This window comes from Leptonychotes weddellii, chromosome 10 (assembly GCF_054177405.1).
Source record: "Leptonychotes weddellii isolate Sample4059 chromosome 10, ASM5417740v2, whole genome shotgun sequence".
Taxonomy (NCBI): Eukaryota; Metazoa; Chordata; class Mammalia; order Carnivora; family Phocidae; genus Leptonychotes; species Leptonychotes weddellii.
The window spans coordinates 27,663,727-27,676,487 of NC_138378.1; the positions used below are offsets into that span (position 1 = coordinate 27,663,727).

General features: G+C 45.4%; 1 protein-coding gene across 1 annotated transcript in view; it reads right to left on the reverse strand.

Annotated features, from left to right (window-relative positions):
• Positions 1-5,247: 5,247 nt before the first annotated feature.
• SLC23A2 (solute carrier family 23 member 2) overlaps positions 5,248-12,761 on the reverse strand; it is a 73,908-nt gene continuing 66,394 nt past the window's right edge. Inside the window, exons 14-15 of the mRNA XM_081833190.1 lie at positions 11,706-11,801; positions 5,248-9,882 (exon numbers count right to left, since the gene is read on the reverse strand). Of these exons, the coding sequence (XP_081689316.1) occupies positions 9,650-9,882; positions 11,706-11,801 (329 nt within the window). The 3' untranslated portion in view covers positions 5,248-9,649. The remainder of the gene's footprint in view (positions 9,883-11,705; positions 11,802-12,761) is intronic.

Below are 12,761 nucleotides of genomic sequence, written 5' to 3' on the forward strand. Positions count from 1 at the left end.
GGTTGGGAAGTGTAGTCTTGGGGCCCTTCTGAAATTGCGTGACCATGGAAGAATGGGGGGATAGACCTTGGGGGACACTTGGCAGTGTCTGCCACAGTGGAAAGAGAACTTTCGAGATCTGAGCATGGATCTGTATACCTGCAAAACTCATTCCCTAATCACTAAACCACAATAAAAATGGTTAGGCTGCTAGTCCAGGTGGAATATTTTTATTTTACAAAACTCTTCTGTTGTGCAAGAGGCTCATACCTAGAAGATCCCTCTGAGGGTGATTCTTCCTGCTTCAAATTCATTCCCATAGTTTTCCTGAGCCCACAGTGGATCACTCGCTGCCCAAGAGGTAAAACAAAACAAATTGTACGTTCGCTCATAGGTGTATGCACACACACATAAATATATAAAAGGCCCTCTGACATCTTTGAGTGTTCAAGGACAGTTGCTTCATAGTTGATATAAATTTGGAATTTGAGGTTAGGCATCTCCGTAGTGGTTGGAAGGTTGGGGCTGCGACGGGAAGTTTTCTTGTCCCTCTGCCCAGGCACGTGTCCAGAGACCACATCAGCCCAGTTCAGACCAGGGCTGCCTTGGTGTGTTGTGGGCACAAGACACGGTGCGGGAGTGGTCATTATAGACTTCTGGGCACAGCTCAGGGGCAGATGCCAAAATTCCACCATCTGAGAGTCATTCAACTTGAGCCTGTGTGTTCAGACCTCACTGTGTCCTCCCCAACCTACCCCTCCTCTGGCCCCTAAGGATAGAATGTTCTGGAAGATTTTATCCACCAAGCCAGGTCATTCATAAGGCAAAATCTTCCTATACAGGACAAATGGCAGCAAACCCGCTGAGTGGTAGCTTTAGCACTTTCATATTTCTACTGAGTTATATTTGGCTACAACTGTTATTTTAATGTCAAGTACAATTTGAGGAGGTGCAATGTTTTATATTTGTATTAGAAGAGTACAGGGACTTTCTTATTTCTTAAACTGTGATATTACTGAGTATTCATAATACAATTTTTATCTTCTTTGAAAGATTTACGAGTAATTTAATTTGTATTTAAAATAGTTTAAAAATACAAAAAAAATTAAGACAAAAATGGAGTAAGTGTAACCTATAACCCCACTTCCCAAAGATAATGATCAAAGATCTTGAGGTACATTTTCATTACTTTCCTTTAAGCACACGGTCACATAAATATAAAGGTATTTGTGATAAAATTGAAATGTTAGAAGAATACCTATTTACCTATAATGCCATTTACCAGAGTCTGGTAAATGGATGCAGATGGAACCAAACTGAAGAAAGTCCAAGGAGAGGCCCACTCAAAAGATCTAAAGGATTTTAATTTTAACTCATAAGCTTTGGGGGCGGGGGGGAAGTAATCAACCAAATCCACCATAAATCCTATTGTTGAGCAAACACAGACCTCCTTCTTTAGCATAGCAGTCAGAAAAAAAAAAAACCACCAGATAACATGGAAAGACTCCAGTCCCAAAGAAGGGTACATTCAGAGTAATTGGAAGAAACACTTTCCAATGAAACGTATGAAATGGGGGGAAACTTTTAAGCAAAGTCCCTAGGATATATTTTCATTGGGACTTGAGAAGTCATGGCATCTATGAAAACTTCTCATCATAGAAGAGTGTTTTAATTTGAAATGCAATTACAGAGCCAAATAAAAAATTGCAATGTCCCCAGGAAACCACTGGATGTGGGAATTGAGTATCAATGGCTATAAACATCACAAAAGGAGAGACTATGTGCTGCCTCATAAAAGGACACACAGCCACTTATAAAGTAGTGCTCCCCCTGACCAACACCAGATTCAGGCAAAAGAACATGTTTAAGGGGCTGCACTCAGCACTTCTGTAGGAAACTGCAGGACAAATAAATTGCTCAACAAATAAACTGCAACGAAGAGAGAGACGTTATCAACCAGTAGCAATGACGAAGTATGAACATTTCAAACATTTGAGACAATTGCAAATTTGAACACTGAGTAACTATTTGACAATATTAAATACTATTAAATTTTTAAGACGTAATAGCTTTTTAAAAAACCTTTTAGTGGTAACTGGTGAAATATTTATAGATGAAGTAAGATGTCTGGGATTTGATCAGAACGATGGAGGAGGGAAAGTTGCAGGGTGTAGATGAAACAAGATTGGCCAGGAGTCGATACCAGTTAAGCTGGGTTGTGGGCATGTGGGGAGTGGTTATGTTCTTCTCTACTTTTGTGTATGTTTGAAAATGACCAAAATAAATTGTTTAAAAATTGCACTAGAAGACATGAGCAAGAGGTTGAGTATTCTAGAAAACCCGGTCAGTAACCTAGGTCGTTCCTCAGGAACTTCTCCCAGAACTTAGAGGAAATGGAAAAAGACAGCATGAGTGGAACTATATGAAACCCACAGTGGAGACTTAGGAGATGCAAGGTGGACATAAAATCAGAATTCTAGAAGGAGGTATGTACAGAACCACCAGAGGAAACCCAATACACTTCATTAAAGAACATTTCCATTATTGGTTTCTCCTTTAGCCACGGATTTACTTAGCAATATTTTATACATCCAAATATACACACTTGTAAATTCAAGTTTTTATTACCTTACAACTTAATTGTGCATAGTTAGGGAACGTGTCCTGTGCAATACCTATTCTTGAAATTTTTTCAGGGCTGGTTTTAATGCCTAGAACAAGAACTTTTCAGGAACATCCCTGAGTGCTTGTGAAGAACACATATGCTCTAGTTGTTGGGTGTAGAGTTCTAACCGTGCCCTTTGGTCACTTCTGTGCCTGGCTTAGTTCTTGCCTGCCTGACTTATCAAAAGGGAAGTGCTAGAATTTTCCACTGGCAGGTGGATTTGTCAGTTTCTTCCTATAGTTCTATCCATTTATGGATGAATTTTGAGGCTGTGTGAAATTAATGACTCTTCGTAAATTGAACCTTTCCATCATTACATCACGAACTTTCGTATCCTTAACAAAGCTTTGTCTCAGATTTTGTGTGAAAATATAATGGTTTGTATTTGTCCCATGTGATTTTTTCCCCATCCTTTTACTGTCAACTTTGCACATCCTTTCATAAACCAGTTTCTTGTAAATGGTGCTCTTAAGCCTATCTGTGGTGAAGGATTTTTTGTTTTCCCCAAACCATTATAGCCTAAGACTTTTGAAAAATATGCCTTAAAAGATTAATAAAATTCTGGACTTAACAGACATGTAAAATACAGGCAAGCTATTTTAGTATTAGATTCAACACACATAAAATAACCATCTAATTGTTTAGAAACTTTTTCACCTGAAGTTTCTAAGATGTTATCAAACCCTGAACAGATCTTGCAGCCTTCAACAGAGCCACACTTTCGAACTCCAGTAGTGTAAACATAAACCAGGATTTTGTTCTGTGCGTCCTAACACCTATCTTTTAATTGGCAAGTTTAGTTCATTTATTGTTATTGGTGCATTTGGACATGTTTCTCTTTTCCCCCAACACCAAGTTCATACGGCCTTCAATTACAATTTGAGACCACGTGCTATAGACCGTGCCCCTCCCCCCAGTTCATAGTAAAATTTACTCCCCAGAGTGACAGTATTAGGAGGTGGAGCCTTTCGGGTGATTAGGTCATGAGGTGGGATTGGTGAATCCCTCACGAGTAGGATTAGTGGCCTCACCAAGGAGGCCCCAAAGAGAGATCCTTTGCCTCTTCCACCATGTGAAGACACAGTGAGGATGGCCATCCATGGACGGGGAGACAGGTCCTCACCAGACACTGCACCTGCTGGAGCCGTGACTTCCAGCCTCCAAAACCTTGAGAAATGTTTGTTTCTAAGCCACCCAGTCTATGGTTTTCTGTGCAGCCAAAATGGGCCAAGACAGCAGGTTTACCAAGGTATTTACTGCTCACCTTGCCCTCTATCATCTCCTACAGCGCCTCCTGGGTTTGTCTCCTCCTGAGTCAACTACTTCATCCCAGTATTTAAATGGGGTCATTTGGGTGGCTAGACGTGAAATTCTTAAGTTCCAAGTTTTTTTTCCTTCAGTCCTTAGAAATGTTAACTCCACACACAGGGTTGCTGCTGGAATATCTGATGTCCATTGCTTCTGGTTCATGGTCTCCATAAGCTTTCAGAATGAGCTTTGTCTTTGGTAATCCTAAATTTTACTACCCAGCAGTGAAGATGGATGAACTACATTATAGACACATACCAACATGAAAGAATCTCACAATAGTGGGTGAAATGTGATAATACATACAACATCGTTATTCTTTTTACATAATGTTAAAAAACATGCAAAACAGACTAAACAGTAAACTGTTTACGGACGCGTATATATGGGCAAGACTGTGAAGCAAGGGAAGGACCAACCCAAAACCCAGACAGTGATTCTCTCTTGGTGGATGGGGCACGGCGGGGGGGTGGGAGGAGGTCAGTCTGAAGTACCGGTAATGTGCTTTTGTCCCGCTGGAGGTGGGAACACGGGTATTATTTTAATGCCTTGTTTTTGGTTTTTTTTTTTTTTGCATGTCCATAGTGTAAACATTTCACCTTGTGACTGACTGGTTGCCCAGTGGCGGCTTACAGGTCAGGGTACTGGGGACAGGAGACGGCAGAATGCACACCCTATGGGAGTAGCTGTGGGGGCCACTCATGGCCCGAAATGCCAGAGACGAAGCACGGATGGAGACAGGAATGGGGGAACTCTAAGTTTGCTCTAAAGGAAGAAATACATGGGAGTCCCTCTGCGCCCATGTTCATGCCCCACCGGGAGGCCTGACAGAATGAGCTTTCACCAGCTGCTCTCAAGCTCAGCTCCGGGCCTTTATGGCACCCACGCCTCAGCGCTCCTTGCCCCAGCGCCGATACTCGGCCGGCTGAAGCTGCTCTGGGAGCCTTTGGTCCCACCGCGTGGACAGACAGCTTCTCTGTCCAGCCTCCAGATGTCGCTGCCTTAGTAAGAGACGCGCAGTTTCACCCACAGTCCAGCAGGGTGCATCCCGGAATGGAAGGCTCACTCAGGCTTCCCCCCAAGGCGCCTGCTGTGGTTCTCTGGGCGCAGAACAGAGGATGCTTTGGCTCCTGCTTTCCTCCTTTTGAGTCTTCCAGGACCCTGACAACAGTAACATCTGAGGCTTGCCGAAGCGAGTTTTTTATTAGTTGATTTCCCTCCCCTAGGTGATGACTTTTAATTAATGGCAAATTTCTTAAAGACCAGCCAAAGAAGGAGGCACATGAACACAGAACTGTGTCCAGGAGAGCTTTTATTTGTACGGAACGGTTTTAAAAATACAGAATAAAATAGCTTTATCTCTACTATTATTCACAACATCTGGTCCAAATATTACATATTTTTAAAATACTTAAACGTTTAATGAAGCCATGTTAGAAAAACAATATGAAAATTCTTTTTAAAAACTCCATAAAAGAATTACACATCTCAAAAAACAACCCCACCCCCAAAATACCCTCGGTATGCAAAATAAAAATAAAAAACAAAGAAAATCCCCGAAAGGTAGATAGCCAAAGTCAGTCACAAAAACTCAAGGAAAATATAGGCATCCCCACTGCTTTAAGAACAGTCAGAAATTTATTAATGGGTCAAACAAAGGTTACCAACGAACAGAAAAGGGTATTAACTTGAACTGTCAGTAAGACGGCAACACTGGTGAGGGTGCCCTACGTGCCAGGAGACAAACAGAGCAAGTCTAAGGACGCTGCATGTGGCTTCTGTGGAGTGAGGACGAGGCACGGTCAAGAACAACCTCAAAGGACAGGAATGTGTGTGAGGCTGCTGAAAAGGGGTGCCCAGCGCTAACGTGCCTTCCGCGTCCACGGGTGGGAGCCGAATGCCTGCCACTGCGAGTGGTCTTCCTGTGCTACTCAGGATGTGACTGCAGGTCAAGTGGCAGGTGTCCAAATCCTAAGGGGACAGAGCACCACACGCACAGCGTGTGGAAACCCCCGGCGCTTCTCTGAGGCCAAGCCCCACCCCCCCGAAGTCTCAGGCCCCACCCACAGCGACAGCACGGCCCGGCGCCGGCCAGCTTCCGGAATGAGGCTTCTGCCACAGCCACCTATCCACCTTCCACCTGGCCGGGCCACGCCTGCCACATCAGTATTACGGAAGATCGTAACTGCCAACCTCAAGTCAAAGCTGCCGGTACTGGTATTTCAGCAGGGCCGTGAACTGAAGAAGGAACAAGTTGGCTCATGGTGAGAAAGTAGACGCATGGGTAAATAAAGTATACACACATACTAGAGATTCATCAATGGAGAAATTCTATTATCACATGACATTGTCATGAAAATTGTATCATTCCCTCCCTGGAAAACTGTGACTATTATCCTGGGTAGAAATGTTATTTTACTATATGGAAATACTGCAAGATTCATGCATAAACCAAGTCGTCATCATGAAAGTCAGTATTCTACAGTATAAAGCAAATCCTGTGTGTGAATTCGTTACTATGAAAATGGGAAACCATTGGGGACTCGTGATGCTTCATTCTAGCTGGCCTGGTTAAGCCACTTCTCTTGCCCTCACCCATCACCAGAAACTTACAAGTTAACATCCGAAACCCTCTTAAGAAAGAGTCTCAGTTCGTATGAACGAATCTCAGTTTAATTCCCTAACGAGACAAAGACTGGAGCCATTTCCCATCATTCTGTCAACCATGTTAGGTGTTTTATTAAAACCAGTGGTGGGATCTCCCTTGCCACCCACCGTGATATGACAGCACCTACTGTCCTTATAAATACTTTCTACTTCTCACATCAAGTCCCCCAAGGTGAATGTAAAGATGGTGGGTAGGTGGTCACTATGGAAACTGGAGTCTGAATGCCCCGCCCAAGGACATTTACATCCCAAACCCTTGGAAACATTCTACTGGCCAAACAAAGCCTGGTGGGTACCGGCCCCAGCAGCGCAGGCCAACAACATAAGTGGGAAGTGCACAAACGCAGACGAGGAACGGCCACTGTGTTCCCCCAAACCTCCCTTTCATGCATGTGCTTAAGCCTAAGGAGCAGACGAATACATTTTTCTCTTGATTACAGACTCATTCTGTAGCATATCTGCCAGCAGGACCACTGTCTAAAATGGCATTAATCATCAGGAGACTCCAAATCACTCAAGCCGAGGTGAGTTTCACAGGCTGTGCAGAAAGTACCAGACTCAACGGGCCCTCTAGTCGGGCTGCCCTCTTTCCTCCCCACCTCCTGTCCCCCTTCCCCCTGCCTTAGGGAATCTAAAGTTGGCCCCAATGGAACAAGAAGGGCAAAACCCCTCATTTCTAACAGAAGGTGGGGGTACAGGGCTTCCCTCCACATTCAAATGCTTGCAGAAGACATTCCCCAGACCAGCAGACTTGGGACCGCCCAATAAAACCCAGCCCAAGTGGGTTTCTGGATGTCTGAAGCACATATCCTGAGTGTCACTCACTGGGAGGGAAGATGCCAGGTGGAAAGTTAAGATTATCCAATGGTTCAGATGCTTTTATTTGGATATTTGGTCCTTCTGCTCCCCTAGAGAGCTAGAATCTCTGGCATGTTTAACAGTTTTCCCCACTTTTCAGAGCAGAGAAATTAGAGATGCTGAGCAAAAACACAAATAGAAGGAAACTGAGAGTGACTCGGTGCAGGAGGGCCTTCGGCATCTAGTGCTTACCAAGTTAAAGGGATGAAAGTCGTTAACCAGTGTGCTTCTAAAGTTAACCATGCATCAGATACAATTTTTAAAAACAACATACAAAATTAAATGTAATTTAGAAGCTAATTTTTTTTTACTTAATCTGCAACCAGATCTTGCCATACAACTCCGTGGCTGTGAAACTGTTCTTGCCAGAACACGCCTTGAAGCCCCAAACTTCCCAGGAGTCCGGGAGGCTAGGGGGACAATAACGCTGCCAAGGACATGCCAGTGTGGTGGAGCAGAGCCAGCTGCGGGGGCAGGGGACGCAGCCTGTGGACACACGGCGGCTGAGAACCATGCCCTGCCGTCAGAGACAGGAACACCTGCGGCCGTCCAAGGCTCAACCAGGTCAAAGAACCGCCTAGGAAGCACTACCTCACGTGGCGAGGTCACTCCTTGGTGTTTCAGGATTTTCCTTTGGCTGACAAATTTCAAACCAAATTCCGCAGAAGTCATTTTTTCAGAAAGGATTTAGTGTTATTAACGAGAACTCGACGGAAGAGGCCCTGCCAACTGCTTTTCTCACCACCTTCTGCAATGACTTAAAAAGCAAAGGTGCATTTGGCCAGGGTAGAGGTCTAATCTTCCCCTCTGCAAAATTAAGATCCAGTGGACACAAAACATGGCAACCCACACACAGTCTCCTTAAGCCTCAAGTGCCAGAAAAGACTCGAAACAGAACTGCAGTGATGAATTTACCAGGATGCCCGACCCTTCAATATGGCGGCTCCGTTGATTACCTGCCCCCAGCTTCCCTTCTTCACAAAACAAATTCACGTATAACTTAACCCATGGTTTCTGGGCTCTGGTCCAGTAGTCAGTTTTGATAAATAGATTAGGCATTACAGTATTTACACTTTCATGGTATCAAGCAATACAAAACACAACCACAATAATGGTTACTGGCCTTCAAAAGCCATGACGACAAGCTTCCCTGATGGTGTCCACAGCTTTACAAATGCTGGTTCTTTTCTTAACGGGAGGTGAGGGGTGGGGGACAAGTAACAGGGATGCAAGGTAAGAAGGTCACATGGAAAACACTGATTTCAAAAACCTGCTATAGTCAATAACATTAAATAGGAATAAAATCTTGTAATTTATAGACAAGCGCAACAGTAACCGACATCCACATGACAGCAGAGTCAAGACTCCCATAAACATCTGCTTAGTGCCCTTGTGTGGCACTCTACCCATCACACCAGCCCAGAGTGATAAATGTCAGATAGAGTGTCTCAATTAGAGTGAAAAAGAAGCCTATGAAATGTGCTGGCCCAGCGTGGGCCAGGGTGGCACCAAGAAAGAGCAGCTGAGAATCAGATATGACTTCAAGGTACTTTCCCTTTCCCTCCAATTCCCCAAACAGATTTCAGTTCTAATAATACCTGTACAGACCTTACCCACGCACAGACATGGGCCTGGGGTAACCATGTCATGGTTTTCAATCAGGTCAACAGCCTCCTCCTACAGGAGGATCAGGGAACGCAGAATCCCATTTGACCGTCAGTTGTGACCGTGTGAGGATACTGGTGCCCCTTGACCAGAGGGGGGTCTCTGCGGGTTGCAGGCCGAGGTCAAATAAAACAGAAGCAGGTCCAGGTGCTTCCGGGACAGAAAGCCCCTGGACCGTGGCAGCAGCTTGTAAGAAAGCTAGCCTAGGGTGGTAGGAGGAGACCAAAACCAAGGAACTGCTGTGGATTTCAAACACCCACTCCCACAGGAGGACAGGAAGTTCAATGGATGCTCTCAAGGGCAAGGGGTAGGGCTTAAATAAGGAGACAGGTGAGACACGATATTAGACACAATCACCACCCACAACAAAAAAGCTATCTGTAATCGTCTTAGCTCTGGGTGCAGAAGGTAAATGCAGATATACAAACATATATGTTACTGCTTGTTACTCAGCAAGGAACTACAGATTCATGCCTCACTGCGGCTGGGCCACAGGGTGATCTACAGCTATACCGTGGCCTGTGAGTCCTCGTCTGAACTCCGGCTGGTGGCACTCTTCCCAAGGCCTTTCCACGTGTAGCCCACAAAGGTTGGGCTGATGGGTAAGTAGCTGAAGCATCTGTATTTTTTAATAATGTTCATGCCAAATGGCAAATCGTAGGATTCCATGCCATCGAGCGACTTGCTCCCTTTGCCCACACCCTTCTTCCATTTCCTGATTCCTCTTTCCTCTGGAGTACCTGCAACACACACGCACAGACATACACACACAAAACAATGTAGTGGAATGTTTAGCTTGACAGTTCCACCAAGAGTTGAGATTGCCCAGTGTGCCGTCCCATATATGGAACCTGCCGGGAGGACAGCAAGGAGCCCTTGTGGAGGAATTGACAGCACTCGGCCATCCAGGCGCCTGAGCCAGGAATCTGAGAATCGCCAACCCATCCTTGTTCCCTTTGCTCCACATTCAAGCCATCTGATGGCTCTGCCTCCTCCCTGTCCTTCCACGTGACCCATTTCCTCCACTGTCACTGTTGAAGTCCGGCCTGTGCCACGTTACTGCTTTCCAGGGTCATCAGAACGGTCCCCCCCTTACTGGCTGGCTGCCCTTCCATCTCCCCATCTCCTTCCCCAAATCTGTTCTCAGTAAACAACAAAAGAACTTCAAAATTGCAAATGTGATCTCTACAAAAAGGGACCCAGTCTTCATTGTACCATTTATAACGCCTTCAACAATTGGTCAGGACAAACCACCCCTCATCTAGGCATACCGAGTTTTATCCTACTTTGCTCCGTGTGTGTGTGCGCGCGCGCGCGTGTGTGCGTGTGTGTGTGTGTGAGAGAGAGAGAGAGAGAGAGATGGGGGAGGGAGAAAGGGAGAGGGATGCACTCGCTTGTGCTCCCCACTTGTCATGTCCCTTTTGTGAGGGTGAACTTCCACTGGAGTTAACAACTGGGGCCACTCTATACCCTGACAGATGAGTCAGGGAGAATGATCTGGGCCCAGAGGGCTCAGCAACCCCTGAGCCCTGGGCTGACTTCATAAATCTTCTCAGTGCAGAGAGGTGCACTGGCACATGGGACACCAGACAACACACTTCTCTGCCCAAGCCTAGACGAGGGGTTCGAGTCCCTGGTGCGATATAAAGAACATCATTCTTTCTTACATCTAAACCATGCCCTCCCATCAGTGTTTCTGTAGCGAAGCTTTCGTTTCCATCTGTCTGACTCCTGTGCCTCTCAGTTCGCTCAGAGCGTGTGTTAGTTATGACATCCATGAATCTAACATGTGCCACGGATTCGTGCATGTGATTCCTTCTGCCTGATGTGTTCATCCCTAGTTTCCCCAGCAACCTCTTCATTGAGACTTTTTGGAGGTGTGCAGTCTTCAGAGCAAATACCTCAACAAAACCTTCAAGCTCAAGAATAAGCATCACCCTTCCTTGATGGAAGGGCAATCTACCAGCGTGTCCGTAGCAGCACTTTCCAACAGCACCAGCAGCCTCCTCTGGGAAGCTGGGAAGGCTGCAAGGCAGGGCCCACAACACATCCTCGTCCAGGGCCCAGCACTGGGCATAGAATGCTGAGGAACAAGGGTCCCGGGCGTCAGGGAAGACAGCCACCTCCATCCATCCCTCAGTCACCAATCCTGGCAACAGCCTGTGCCCGCCATACTCACCATCTTTTGGTCTTAGTTGGTGGGGGGCCCGCCTCAGGAAGGAGGGGAGGAACTCCACGGGCTGTCAGCAGCTCAGGGGAGCGTCTGAGCAAGCTGACGGAAGCCGCTGCAGGGACTGAGGCCAGCTGACAGGGGGCAGGCAGCCTGGAGAGTGCCTACGGGTGAGGGACTTCCTGCTTTCTCCTAACTCAGCAGGGAGGAAAAAACCCGCTAGGTTTATCAGCAAAAAAACCTCATAAAAGGAGGCTGGGAGTGTCTTAACCACTTGAAGACCGTTTTAACCAATGATGGCTTTGAACTGATTCACTCTGCCTGCTTCCATATTTATTTGGCAGAACGAGTACTTCCCATGTGGAAAAGGCATGTTGGGTATGTACCACATACCTGGGATGGTGTTATCCAAGATAAAAGCCACGCAGCCTCCTACAAACATAGCAGTTGTGAGAAGAACATTCAACACCTGATCAATTCCTGTTATTCCTGGAAACAGAACACAGTGGTAGGGTCACTGCCACAGTCAGGAAGAAGCACTGGGGTGGGCACCAATCACCAATGTGATGCATGAAAGTGCAAATTTCTGTTGTACAGGAGCAGATAAATTTTTGCCAGTAACATTTTAAACTGTTATAATTTCAACAATAATCGAGATTATCTCTATAAGGAAAATTCCCCAAAAGTGGTCCACAGAAGATAAATCTAACAGTGAAACTCACCCTATAATGAACTAGAAAGCCACTGGGGTTTGGTGTTAGCAGATTAAGAAAAAAATTAATAAAAAGATGGCTGTTGTAAGGCTGAAAATATTACAAAGTGAGTAAGACGACAATGAAAATATTTATGGTATTTGCAATCAGATAAAGGGTTTCAGAATCCTGGGTCACTGATTTGTGCTTAGCTGCTTTTAATTAGGAACAATTGGATGTATATAAATGAACTCATATGAATGTGATATATTAAAACGTAAAAAGCAGCAAGAATCTCCTTGCTATCAGAAGCTCCCACACCTGGGCGGCTCAGTTGGTTTCAGCTCAGGTCATGATCTCCATGTCGTGAGACCACGACCTGCGTCAGGCTCTGAGCTCAGCGGGGAGCCCGCCCCCCCGCCGCGCCCGCTCACATATGTGCACACCCGAGCGCTCTCTCTCTAAAATAAAATAAAATCTTTAAAATATATGATCATCAACGGAAAATAACAAGTGTTGGCAAGAATGTGGAGAAATAGAAACCCCTGAGCATAACTGGTGGGAATGAGCTGGGCAGTTCCTCAAAACATTAAAACCTAGAATTACCCTATCCCCCAGCAATTCTACTCCTAGGTATATACCCAAGAGAACTGAGAGCAACGACTCAAATACAGCTGATCCCCACTACTGGCAGATTCTGTATTTGTGAATTGACCTACACTCTCAAATTTATCTATAAACCCAAAATGAGTACTCC